A 13,845-nucleotide genomic window follows, 5' to 3' on the forward strand; every position below is an offset into this window, starting at 1 on the left:
GCACGCATAAGCAACCATACTTGGATTAAGTTATCAAGTACTAAATTACCCAATTAAATGAAAGTTATATTATAAGATAAATCAATTATTAAACTTAAATAATCTAGATGTTAATTACCATAATTAATTAATGTGATTTTAATTATACTTGATCAATAATAAATTTATAGCACATACTATTAATAATTCATGATTTGTACGGTTGCACATTAAATATCACTAGAAATAATGATATACTTCTGTATTACTGTTTATGATTATCATTAGGTGCAAGTAAACTGTAAGTTACAAATCAAATTTATAATGAAAAGAAATGATATTATGATATTAATATTTAATTATTATGTAATTAAAGCCGATTAAAAAGAGTTTTAAGCTTGCGGATGTTATTTTTAGATTATCCTATTAATTGAATAAAAAGAATCTTTTCCGTGCCAATTCTAGTTTAGTTTATTTTCATGAGATTATTTATTCCCCTGCTATTTCATTTCGCAAATCAAACTATCAATATCCACTCTCTCCCTAACTCAAAAGTAGGAAGAGCCAATGGTGCCAAAATTAGAATTTTATTGTCCTAAATGTTTAAGTTTTTTGGGGACGGATCCTAAATGTTTGATGAACGTGCACTTTGTAAGGAAAAAAGTAAGAAAATATCAAGCAAGTCAATCTTGTAATTTCTTTTTACAAACGGATCCTAAATGTTTGATGAATGTGCACTTTGTAAGGAAAAAGTAAGAAAATATCAAGCAAGTCAATCTTCTAATTTGTTTTTACAATCAGATTCTTTATTTAGTCATGCTTGATAAAGACTGAAGAGAAAAAAATTTTCTATAAAGAAAATTTTCAACCGAAGAAGAAGAAAGAAAGTTATGGTAGATCTGTTCTTGTGAAATGAGGCGAATCTTTGCAAACTGCACTAAGTTAATTCATTTTTTAGATTTGCAATAAACTGTGACTTTTTAAAAATAGTTTTGTTTTGGAGTTATGTATCTCTTTTATGTGAAATAAAAATATTTCTTTTGATAAAAATAAGGAGATAAGATCAAATAGGAAAAAGATAGATTTCAAATTGAGTTGATACCTAATTGATTGCTTGCATAGAAAGTAAAAGAAAAAGAAATTGGAAAAATTCTTGGAAACCTGGGGGAACATCAGCAGAAACCCTAGAATTTCAATCCATGGCGGCGCCCTACGTCCACGCCACCGCCCACCGCAAATCCTCCTCCGACGACCGTCCGAATCGCGCCCGGGGAAACCGGCCTCCTCTTCCCTTGTTGCCGGATGACGCGATCCACAACATCTTCTCCTTTCTGCCCATCGAAGACGCCGTCAGGACCAGCGTCCTCTCCAGGCGCTGGCGGTCCACCTGGACCTCGACCACCCACCTTGTATTCGATGGATTCCGATCTCGCAATCGCGACGCCCGCTCCCTCGACTTCCCGTCCCTCGTTGGCCGCGTCCTGAGCCAGTGCACCTCGCCCACGGTGAAGAAGTTGCACGTCACCAACTTCAAGTACCGCCGCCGCTACCGCCCCAAGCTCGACCTCTGGCTCCACTTCGCACTGGGGCGCCGCGTGGAGGATCTTCGGCTGTGGCTGATCAGCGAGCAGTGGATTAGATATACACTGCCACCGTTCTTGTATTGCTCGGGTTGGTTGGTGCGTCTCGAAGTCAGTTGGTGCAGTTTCAGGTCGGATGAGACTATTTGGTGGCCTTGTCTTAAGTTCTTGTCGATCGAAGATGCGGATTTGGATGATGATATGCTCGGGCGAATCTTCACGGGAAGTCCCGTTTTAGAGTTCCTCAAGTTGGGGCGGTGCCGCTACGTGGAGAACATTATAATAGATTCAACAAGTGTGAAAGATTTGGTATTGATTGGCAGCAAAAACTACTCTTACTCTTACATGGAGAAAATTTGGGCTCCACATTTGCTCTCGTTGCGTGTATCAGGGACGTGGTCGGGGCCGTGGCTGTGCACCCATATATTCAGACTTGACGATATATCTTCTTTAGTTGAAGCCGAGTTAGCTTTTTCCGGTCGAACTTCCTTATTTGAGTGGATGTACTGCAACTTGTTGAAGGAACTTCTTGACAGGCTGTGTGGAGTTCCTAAAATCACCATTGGCAGTTGGTGTTTGAAGGTACAAGCTCAATAGTTTACATATTAATGTTGAATAGTGTCTGCAATTAGCACTGTTTGGTGGTGTCTCTAGCCCAGGCTGATTGACCTCTCACGTCAATCATTGACAGTGCATGTATAATTAATTCAGCAGATATAGGATGATGTCTTTTACAATGTCAATGGACATATCCACTTGGAAACTTCAGTCAATAACAAGGTTCACTATCTCATATAACTGACTACTTGAAATTTCAGATCGTTCAAAGATAATAAGTTTTTACATGACAAGCATATGTAAATAGTCTTGATTTTTAAAGAGATTCACATGTTCAATTCTACTTTTAGTACTGGCTAGAGATAGGAAAATATATCATATCTGGATGGAACGTAATTTAATTATATTAATTGAAATATTTTTTGTTGCTTGGTCAATGTGCTTAGATTCTCTCCTCTTTGGAGATGAAAGGAGTGCCCTCTTTGTTATCAAAATGTCAGAGTCTGATACTACGCACACCAATTAGTCAATTGCACCTTCCTGGGATAGCATACATGCTACGAAGTTCACAGTGCTTGGAAAGATTAGTCATACACCTAACTGGTGTCCTCCGATTGAAGGTTTGTCCTTCGCTATAATATTTTCAGTTCACTTCTTGTTCTGGCTTCCTCTTTGCATGAATGTTTAAACAATTAGTTGAAACTTTATAAGCACAAAAAGATGATCAATCTCAACTCTTATTTGTTCCATCAATTGAAATTTACTCATAACTCAGTTAGTATACTCAATATCTGTGCAGGACCACTTTAAGCTGTTTTAGGTCATGTCCTAAAGTAACTGCTCTGTCATAGTGGAGGTTCCTTTGCTGCCAGGCAGCGTTAGGATCTTGAACTAATAGGTTAGCGATGAGCACTTAGAAAGAGAAGAGTTTTCATTGTGAAGATGAGTTTAAGAGTTCAAATTCATTAATACTCAAAAAAAAAAAAAAAAAAAGTAAAACTAACTAGCATCTGCAGTGGACAAATGAAAGTTTATTTTAGTTAGGCAACGGATTCTTTTTTCTGTTGATCCGCATTTGATGTGAAGTTTCTTAAATGGGGTATTCATGTGCAGGGAGAATCAAAAGGAAGTTGTAACTATGATGAAGAAGATTTTTTGTGTTCACGGAAGGAAAGCTTTCAATGTTTGGCGACACATCTTAACCAAGTTGAGATCATTGGTTTCAAAGCTAATAGCTTGGGGTCAAAACATGTGCTCACCTTGATTAAGTTTCTTCTTGGCAATACATTTACACTGGAGAAGATGATTATCAAGGCTGATTTGCGTGCAAGGAATGGACAAAAACGTCTTCAAGCGACTGTTCTTTCGGAACTGCTTGCTGTCCGCCAAAATGTGCTCAGCTATCAAAGAGCTTCCAAAAATGCTGAAATTATTTTCGATTATCCTCTTCAATTGGCGTCCTTCTAGAAGCAGATGAAAATTCGAGATTCTTAATCTCATGGCAAGGTTATGTTGCTTGAGGCACTACGATGCTCATTCTTATTCACACTTTTTTAACAGAGAAGTTACATGAACTATGACAGTATATCTAACTTACACTTCTTTTTAGTTTAGATTAGTTTAGTTGTAAATACAAACCTCTTAAGGAAAGAGGTTAGCAGTAGTGTTTTGGATGGTCGACATACGAAAGGGTGTTTTGGTTGAGATATTGCTCACCATTCTCTTCTTTGTCAAGCAAAATAGAAAATATAGAGGTATAATGTTTATCTGCACTATTGGAAGATTAAGCAAAGCCCTGATTATAATGATTTGCATTCTGGAAATCTTGTTGTATTCGTGTGTAACTGAGTAGACATCATTAGAGTTTGATTGTAGTTTCAGCATAACTCCTAGTTTCCAAGTGAAGCAACTCCTTGCACTGCCCGAAAATTTATAAAACTGCTAAGCTTGCGATTGATTTCAATAACACAAACTTGAAATACTTCTTTTCTGCCCAAATGAAGATGAAACTCAGAACGTTAACATAATCCTTTTTGTGGTTTAATGGGGTTCGAGGGGATTTTTTTCCCCAATGAAAAGGTTTGCGAATGGAACTAGACCATATTTCACAATTCGATTTAGTTTGACTTTTTAAAAACGAAAACAAACGAGGAAATCAAACCATGGTACATCTTCTTCTTTTTTCCTCCAGGTTTTACTATACGTCATTAAGATTTGAAACAGCTTATATTTTTAAATCTAAAGTTACTGGAATTTTAATTATTAATTATCAATAAATATGTGTCTATAAGGTTCATTTTTCTTTACGGGAATGTGATGTTTGGGTGAACTTGTAAGTTCATGAGATTAGCAATGAAAGAGCTCTTAAGAAGAACCAAAGATTTTACCAATAATGAGTTTCGTTTCAATTTGAAACATAATTTGCTTTCACTTTGTTACAATTTGGGTCAAAGATTTGTTCCATTCCACATTCAATAAGTCGAATCAAGCCACATTTTTTTTTTGCTTTCACTGTTTACAATTAATACTTTTCTACACGGTATAGTACATTTTTTTGTTGTTTCTTATTTCAAAGGTCTTCATCAAATGAAACAAACTTATCGTCAAATGGTCCAAAATTCATAGACAATAGATTCTAAATAGATGTAGTGCTTAGTTGCTTGCTCAACATCCAAATACAAAACCTCCTAATTCGAAAGCCCTTTTGGTGGCAAAATTCATAGAAACCCTAGGAATGATATCCATGGCCGAGAGCTCTGCCCACGGTGTGATCCAAGAAGAGAATCCTTACTTAACCATTTAACTCACTTTAAACTCTTCATTTAATATGTTACTTAGATAAAAATTTATAGGATTAATACTACGAAAAATTCCAAACTAGTACACATTTGACAATTTTACCATAAACTAATTTTTTTATCACCAAAAAATTCAAACCGATACACATTTGATAAATTTACTCAAAACAGGTACATTTATGATAAATTTAGCCTATATTAGTTTCCATTAAATTTTGCTGTCAAATTACTGAATTGGATGACACGTAATAGTTGACTAGTATATTAGCTTGGGAAGTTACTCTTCGTTTGTCACAGTTATATAAATTTTGTGAATTTTTTGTGATATTAATCCAATTTAATAAATGGTACATTTGTCACAAATGTACCAATTTGAGATTTTTGGTGGTCAAAAAATTAATTATAAGGTAAATTTATCATAAGTGTATCAGGTTTGGAGTTTTTTGATATCATTTGGGGTAAATTTGTTATAGATATACCAGTTTAGGATTTTTGGTGGTCAAAAATTTAGTTTGACATAAATTTGTCAAAGGTAAGGTTTTTGTGATATTAACCCAATTTTATAACAAGTTAAAAAGGTAAATTCACAAAATAAAAATAAAATTGATAAATAAAATAAGAACGTAAAAAACACTCAAATATTAAAATTCTTACAAAATTAGAAAAGTATGCATGTGTTGTGTGACATGTACTGGAAAAGTATTAGAAAAGTCCTAAACATATGGTATTAGTGCTAATTAGTCATAAACCTTTTGACCGAGTGTCAATAAAACGTGTTTAAGAATATGATAAAAGCATTGAAAGGATAAGAGAAATTTATTAAACGCCTTACCAACCAAGACATACTTAGCATGTTTAAGATATTAGTTCCCATGTCTAAATGTATCTAATCATGTGGGTTCCACCCACGTAAATGTTAACATGTTTATGAATGTGATAAAAGCGTTGAAAGGTTCGAAATGTGACATCACGTTTATCATGTGCATTTAACACACGATAGAGGATAAAGTCCGAGAGTATGAGCATCCATTTTATAAGGAGAAAAGAAATATTGGGTGGGTACTGCATGACATAAATTTTATGTTCCTTTTTCTCCAAGCTTAAGTTTTTATTTAGGTCCTCCCAATTCTTTTTCACATTGAGACCATCTAATTTGTTTTGCAATGCATTATGAGGTAAACAGCTCATATGCTTGTATAAAGAACTCAAAAGACAAAAAATTTTGATCGAGAATATATTCAGCCAAAAAATAGGAAAAAGGCTGAAAAAAAGTTTAGAGAAGAGAGTAGTAAAAAAGAATTAGTAAATCAAAGCGTATTTCTAGGCAAGGAGACCGTAAAAAGGAAATCAATCAACTTGATTTGACCTCATTTCGATTAAATAAAGGGAAAAAGCCACGAAAAATCCAAAACTTTACTCAAAGTGACAAATTTACTCCAAACTTTTTTTTGTGATGTGAAAAACTCTGAACTTTGCCAATCGTGACACATTTACCCCCAAACTTTTATTTGTGACATAAAAACCCTAAACTTTAAAACTATAGGGCATTTTGGTCTTTTTACTTTTTTTTTTTTTTTTGTTCTCTCTTCCCTCTCGCCGGCCATGGCAAAGCCGGCGGAGGGCAAGGGCTGCCATCGCTGGTGTCGGGCGAGGGCTGCCCTCGTTGGCGTCGGGCAAGGGCCTCCCTTGCGCCCTTGTTGGTCCTCGCCGGTGACGGGTGAGGACGACCCTCACTAGATCTGGCAAGGGGTGCCCTCGCTGGCGTCGAGTGAGGGGTGCCCTTGCTAGATCTGGCAAGGGAGGCCCTCGCCTAACCCAGCCGAGGGTCACCCTCACTTGACACCGGCGAGGGTGGCCCTAGCTAGCCCAAGCCAGGGCAACCCTCACCCGACGTCGGAGAGCAGCTCTTGTTGGACGCCGACTCCGCCATGGCCGGCGGAGGAAGAAGAAGAAAAAAAGAAAAAAAGGAAAAACATAAAAAATAAGATAAAAATGCCCTTAATTGGGTAAATGTGTCACGTTTGAAAAGTTTTGAGTTTTTCATGTCACAAAAAAAAAAGTTTGGAATAAATTTGTCATTTTGAACAAAATTTGGGGTTTTTGGTGGTCTTTTCCCTTGAAGAAAAGAGATCATCTCATGAAAAATTAAAAAGGAAAAATAGAAAAGAAAAAACAATATCAGTTAAAGGGGGGGGACATGACTTCAGTCTCAGTTGCCGTCGACGCAGAAACCCTTCGAATCCATGGCGGAGACCTCCGCGCACGGCGCCATCCACCGCAAATCCTCCGGCGACCGGCCAGATCGCACCAAACGAAACGGACCTCCTCCTCCTCCTCCTCCTCAGCGAAGCAGGAGCCCTAGGGATCTCCTCAGCGCCTTGCCAGACGCCGTGATCCACCACATCTTCTCGTTTCTGCCCATCCGAGACGTCGTCAAGACCAGCATCCTCTCCCAGCTGTGGCGTTTCGCTTGGACGACCACCGCCGACCTCGTCTTCGATGGAGAGAGTGGAGACCCGCCTCGGAAGCCCTTGGACTTCACGCTCCTCGTTGGCAGCGTCCTGAGCTAGTGCATCTCCCCCTCGGTGAAAAGTTTCCACGTCAATGGCTTCGAGTATGAGAAGGCCCACCGCCCCAAGGTCGACCTCTGGCTCCGCTTCGTGGCGGAATGCCACGTGGAGGATCTCTGCTGAGGTTGGTTTTCCTGCCGCCAACCTTCTATATGCTGCCGCGGTTCTTGTATTGCTCGAGTTGGTTGGTGCGCCTGGAAGTCAGTTGCTGCAGTTTCTCGTTGGGTAGGACTATTAGGTGGCCTTGTCTTGAGGTGTTGTCGATTGTGTATTCGGATTTGAGTGATATATCTTTGTGGGGATTTTCAGGGGAAGTCCTGCTCTAGAGCCTCTTCAGTTGCGCGAGTGCTGTGGCGTGAATAACATTATGAGAGATTCAGCAAGTGTAAAAGAGTTGCCACTTGTAGGCCTTAGTTCATCTTGTGCAATCAAAATTTGGGCCCTGAATGTGCTGTCATTGCAGGTTTCAGGACACTGTTGTCATCGTGCTGTCTTCAGACTCTGACAATATATCTTCTTTAATGGAAGCCAAGTTAGATTTTGACACTATGACTGATATGTCTGGTGACAAGAGGATTTGCTGCAACTTGTTGAAGGAAGTTCCTGAGAAGCTGCGCAGAGTTCCTACAATCACCATCGGTGGTTGGTGTATGCAGGTATGAGCTCGGTATTTTCATCATTTATAGGACTCACTCGTGTTGAATGGTGTTTGTGATTAGCACCGTCTCGCGCTATATGATCTTCAAACTGGCCAGTGGATTTCAGTTTTCAGGCTTGATCAGGTCCGTTGCTTTGTAATTCAAGGGTTTCTTGTCCACTTCCTCGTATTATTATTTGTATCTGATCTGTCTGATAATGAGCACTCCCTTGTCTTCTGCGATTATGTGGATGCAGGAAGTGGTTTCTCTTGTCTACGTATATAATGTCTGTCACCGCTCGAAAATATTAGATGATTGACGACAAGGCAAATCCATTATCCAAACTGATCTGGCAATGTTGGACTCATAGATTTCCCCCGTCTGAAGAAAGATATGGTCTTTACACTTTTTCCTAAGCTTCTCACTCCTGGATGTCTGCAACAATTACTCGTCGCTTCCATCACTGGATGGCCCGTTGTTAGCCGCTACAAAGTCTTTCTCAGAGTAGAATATGCCAGGAGGAACTTGATTCAACTTCTCTACGAAAGCCTCACTGCTTCAGGGATCCATGCATTTATTGACCATGATGGGATTGAGATTGGAGAGGAGATCACGCCCAAGATTATTGAAGTCATCGGGCACACCGAGATATGCATTCCCATCTTCCCATAGATTTCGCTTCCAGCAAGAGTTTTCTGCAGGAGGCGGAGAAAATGGTGGAGTAGAGGACAATCATGGCCATTTTCTACAATGTCCGCCCTTCAGTCGTCAGCAAACAGCAGAGGGTTAACAACAGTCCTTCTGCAACCATGCGGCCAAGGGGTTGGAGTCAGCGACTATAAACAAGTGGAAGGAGGCTCTGCAGAATGTTTCAGGACTACGAGGATGGGAATTGGAGAAATTCCAAAACGGGTAACTCGAAATCAAGACGTCGATGCTTTTTTTGATTACTCCCAACTCTAGTGATCTAGTATGAAATTAAATAAATAAAAAAGTCAATGCACCTGTTCTTTTGCCTGGCACATTATCCGACCAGTTGTTCCTTTTCACGTCTTCCTCTTTTCTTCTTTTCCCGTTTTGCAGGGATCAGGGACTCACAAGCAAGGTCATGTCCATGGTGAAGAGGTTCCGGATGAGTGACATCCTTTATCATGAAGCCAATCGCCTCATTCATCCCTTCAAGATAATAACATTGATGAAGATGGATCATGGGATTCGCAACATGGAGCATCATGTGGGTAGCAAATCATCTCAATTGAGTTGAAATCATTAATTGCGCTGTTCATCATCATGCATTGAAGCATGTGCTGAAGAAGATGATCATCGAAGTTAGGATGCATGTACCTAGTGGAGAAAAATCTTTCCAATTAGGTGATCTTTGGAAGCTGCTTTATGTGATCCAACTTGTACAAGGCCACCAAAGAGCCTCTAAACTTGCCCAATTTATCTTTGATTATCCTTCCCCGGATGCTTTTTTCAAGGCATTCGCAGACCTCGGCCCTAAGAAATTTCCCGATTATGCATGATTAGGTCGTTGATGCACTGCACTGGTCTTCCCCTCAGAAAACCTTAGGATTTCGATGTGCATGGATCATGCTTTTCACTGAGCTTTGTTTGGTTGGAATTCGAGAAGCGCTTCATTTGGGAAGGGATCATGTCATGATTTTGTCAGGGAGTGCTTCCGACATCTTTTGTTTAGTAATTGTAAAATACATAATCACAGTTATTAGCATGTTCCTTGTAAGACCATAACCAATGGAAATGGTCTTTGTCAAGAGATTACACGTCTTGCTCTCTTTGGAGTATTATTCTTTGAGAATTCGGCCAATACGGACATAAGAGACGAAGAGATTTTAGTCTCTCAGAAAGAAAAGTCATATTAGCGTAGGTGCAGATTGTTTCATTCATATGAAGGTGGAGAGAGATTCACGACTACAAGATGAACTGGGCACAAATATATCGAAAATAATTGCTCCGGCCTATCTACCACAGTTGGTAGAGGATTTGCGTCTGCACGGTCGGTTCTGGTAGACGGCAACACCCCGTACCATTTAATATTTCCGTTTTTGTACTATATTAATTTTTCTTAAATATGGAGCTATTTCTGTGCAACACGAGCTCCGCGTGGTGTCCACATTAAACTTTATTCATATAAATGTTCTTCTAACTGAATATATTTCAAAAAGAATTAGTAGAATGATTTTTGAAAAACAAGATGCATATATAAGTAATCAAGAATTGTAATATGGCCAATTCTATTGACATACATCTAGATAGTTATTGATCACTGAAAAAAATCATTTGTATTATGGTTACGTTAAAAAAGAATAGTTTGAACAATAATGAGAATAGCTTTAAATTACTCGGAATATTATTTTTCAACAAACTATGAATAAAATCACTCAGTCCTTGGAGATAGCAGTAGACGATTGGCTATGGAGGGCAACTATCATCTCCTTTTTATTCTTTTGGTAATTTTCCTTTTTCAGTATGTTTGTATATATTATTTGTCTTGTCTTGGATTTTTGTGGGCGTGGCATGAGCACCGCATGAGAGCCATGTTGTTCAATATCAATAAATCGATTTTTGAAAGTATATATCGATAGAATAAAAGCCCAATCAAACCGCATAGAATGAAAACGAAAAAAAAAGTAAAATCCTTGGGAAACTCCGGTCACATCCCCAGATATCCTAGAATTTCAAATCCATGGCAGAGACCTCCGTGCGCGGCGCCATCCACTGCAAATCCTCTGGCGACCGGCCAAATCGCACCGAACCAAACCGACCTCCTCCTTTGCAATGGAGCAGAAGCCCTGGAGATCTCATCAGCGCCTTGCCAGACGCCACCATCCACATCTTCTCATTTCTACCCATCGAAGATGTCGTCAAGACCAGCGTCCTCTCCAAATACCACCGCCGACCTTGTCTTCGATGGAGAGATTGAAGGCCTGCCTCGCAGCGCCTTGGACTTCTCGTCCGTCATCGACAGCGTCCTGATCCAGTGCACCTCCCCCATGGTGAAGAGGTTTCACGTCATCGGCTTCAGGTACAACAAGGCCGATCGGCCCAAGGTCAACCTCTGGCTCCTCTTCGCAAAGCCGCGCTGCATGGAGGATCTCCGCCTGTGGCTATCCGACGAGTCGCGGTGCATTTTGTATACTGCCCTTTTTCTTGTATTGCTGGAGCAGGTTGGTGCGCCTGAAGTTAGTATGTGCCGTTTCTCTGACTATTAGCTGGCCCTGTCTTGAGGGCTTGTCGAATATGCGGAGTTGAGTGATGATATCCTCGGGCGAATCTTAAGGGGAAGTCTTGTTTTAGAGTCGCTTGAGTTGTGCGAGTGCTGGGGCGTGAAGAACTCTACGATAGATTCTTTTAAGTGTGAAAGGATTGGCAATCATTGAAGAATAGAACTCTAACATGGAGAAAATTTGGGCCCCGCATTTGCTGTCACTGCAGATATTTGGGGATTGGCATCACCGTCCGAGACTTGACGATATATCTTCTTTGGTCGAAGCCAAATTACTTTTTTCTGCTCGAATTCTTTTGTCTGGCGACAAGAGGATGTGCTACGACTTGCTAAAGGAACTTCTTGAGAAGCTGTGCGGAGTTCCTACAATCACCATTGGCGGTTGGTGTTGGCAGGTACAAGCTCTATAATTTTATCATTCGTAAGACATGCTTGTGTTGAATGGTGTCTGTGATTAGCACTGTTTGGTGGTGTTTCTTGTCTAGGGTGATTGACCTCAATTTTTTGTGGCATTCTAGTCTTTTATCAAGGGGAATCATCGAGAGCGCATGTATGATTAATTTGGCAGGTTACAACATAAGAAAGTATTGTGAACCTTGGAGCTTTAATTTCCAATAAATGAATTTAGGACGACTCAATTTTTGGGACAATGAATGCCCACTAGATCTGGGATCAATGCAATATTCTTAGATACTTAATTTCACAAGAAAAATGCATGAAAAGATTATTTTAAAAGGCTACTTTTCCAGTTCATTCTTTCAAATTATAGAGAAAAGTCAATTATCTAAAATATGACGAAGAGTAATGAACCATCTTAGGTTGATAGATTCGGGTCTTGATCTCTCATCACTATAGGCTATTGTTCTAGAACATCTCACGGGAGTATTCTCAGAATATTATAGAATGGCAAAACAGATTCACTAATAGACTTCAGTCAATAATGAGGATCGTTGACTTATGTGATCTAGATCCTTTAAAGATCACAAGTTTTACATGAGAAGCATATGTAAATAATCTTGATTCTTGGAGAGACGCTCTTGTTCATTTATACTTGCAATACCCTTACGATCTTTTCCCAACTGGAAGACAAGCTCAGAGGATATTGAATTTGGGTTTCGGATTGATCTCATGGCAAGGTATGTTGCCCTAGGCACTACACTACTCATTCGTATTGACTCTTTTGACAGTAAAGTTACATGAACTATGATGCTATTAGGTTTTTTACGTGTACCTAATTTAAACTTTTTTTTTTAATTTAGTTCATCTGTAAATATGAACATCTTAAGGAAAGATGTTAATGGTAGTGCTTTGGATTATCGACAGATAAAGGGATGTTTTGATTGATGTATTCCTCGGCTTTCTCTGTCCAAAAATATATGAATAAGCAAATAACTCCTTGGATTGCGTTTGATTTTAAAGACGCAAACCTGAAGTATGTCTTTGCTGCCCAAAAGGAGATAAAGTCGAATTTTAACAGCCTTTTTTTTTTGTGGTTTAATTTGGTTCAAGGCGATTTTTTCCAGGCAAAAAAGTTTGCAATCAGAACTAAATTGTATTTCATGTTCGAAAACCGAAGCAAACCATAAAATCATCAGTCTTTCTGTTACCTTTGCTAGGTTTTGTTGGATGTTCTCGTGACATTTTTTTTATAAATAGTCATGGGATATTAAAAGAATAAAAAAAATTATGACACTTTCTATCCACCTAAAATTGACGGAGTTAAGCAAAAGGTTCAAGCGCATTTTATCCTAACTAATTTTTAGGATTTGTCCCGTAATTATCCAAAAAAGAAAATCTTATATAAGATTTTAAGCTTTGCTAATTTTTTTCAAGCTTATTATTATCGAGCTCAATATCTAATTTGTGGAAACAAGGAAATCTTTAGAGACCTAAAAGCAAAGCATGCATGATTCCAATGGGTAGATTCAAGGGTAAGAACCCAACATACCCGACTGGTTATAGGGTAACCCTTGAAACCGTTAATTTAGTTTTATTTCAATATTATGATTAGTTTTTCCATAATTTAATGAAGTGCATGCACGGTCCATAAGCAACCATACTTGGATTAAGTTATTAATTATTAATTACCCAATGAAATGAAAATTATATTATAAGATAACTCGATTATTAAGCTTAAATAATCAGATGCTAATTACCATAGTAAATTAAAGTGATTTTTATTATACTTGATAAGTTATAATTTATTGCACAAACTGTTAATAATTCAAACTAGGAAAAATATTTAAAAAATTTGAAGGATAACGCAGTGTGTTTAAAAAAGGATAGGAAATCGGATCGAAATAAAAAGAAAAAGAAAAATCCTTGGAAAACTCGGGGAACATCCGCAGAAACCCTAGAATTTCAAATCCACCGTCCACGGCGCCCTGGAGTTAAGCTAAAAGGGCCTTCTGATTGTCGTTGTCCTTCGCCCTGGAGTTGCCTACCGAGAGAAAACCCTAGAATCTCATCAATTCC

General features: G+C 38.8%; 1 protein-coding gene across 1 annotated transcript; it reads left to right on the plus strand.

Annotated features, from left to right (window-relative positions):
• Positions 1 to 1,178: 1,178 nt before the first annotated feature.
• LOC104447106 (F-box protein At5g03100-like) lies at positions 1,179 to 3,584 on the plus strand. Its single transcript, XM_010060884.2, has 3 exons — positions 1,179 to 2,141; positions 2,618 to 2,737; positions 3,231 to 3,584. Exons 1-3 carry the CDS (start codon positions 1,179 to 1,181, stop codon positions 3,582 to 3,584), a joined length of 1,437 nt encoding a protein of 478 aa, XP_010059186.2.
• The last annotated feature ends 10,261 nt before the right edge of the window (positions 3,585 to 13,845 follow it).

Source organism: Eucalyptus grandis, chromosome 5 (assembly GCF_016545825.1).
Source record: "Eucalyptus grandis isolate ANBG69807.140 chromosome 5, ASM1654582v1, whole genome shotgun sequence".
Classification (NCBI taxonomy): Eukaryota; Viridiplantae; Streptophyta; class Magnoliopsida; order Myrtales; family Myrtaceae; genus Eucalyptus; species Eucalyptus grandis.

Excerpts from the sequence above, each read along its gene's own strand:
- LOC104447106 (XM_010060884.2), top strand. The coding sequence starts at position 1,179 with ATGGCGGCGCCCTACGTCCACGCCACCGCCCACCGCAAATCCTCCTCC. Across the intron at positions 2,142-2,617 it reads TTGGCAGTTGGTGTTTGAAG|AGTCTGATACTACGCACACC; the intron begins GTACAAGCTCAA and ends TCAAAATGTCAG. Across the intron at positions 2,738-3,230 it reads CTGGTGTCCTCCGATTGAAG|GGAGAATCAAAAGGAAGTTG; the intron begins GTTTGTCCTTCG and ends ATTCATGTGCAG.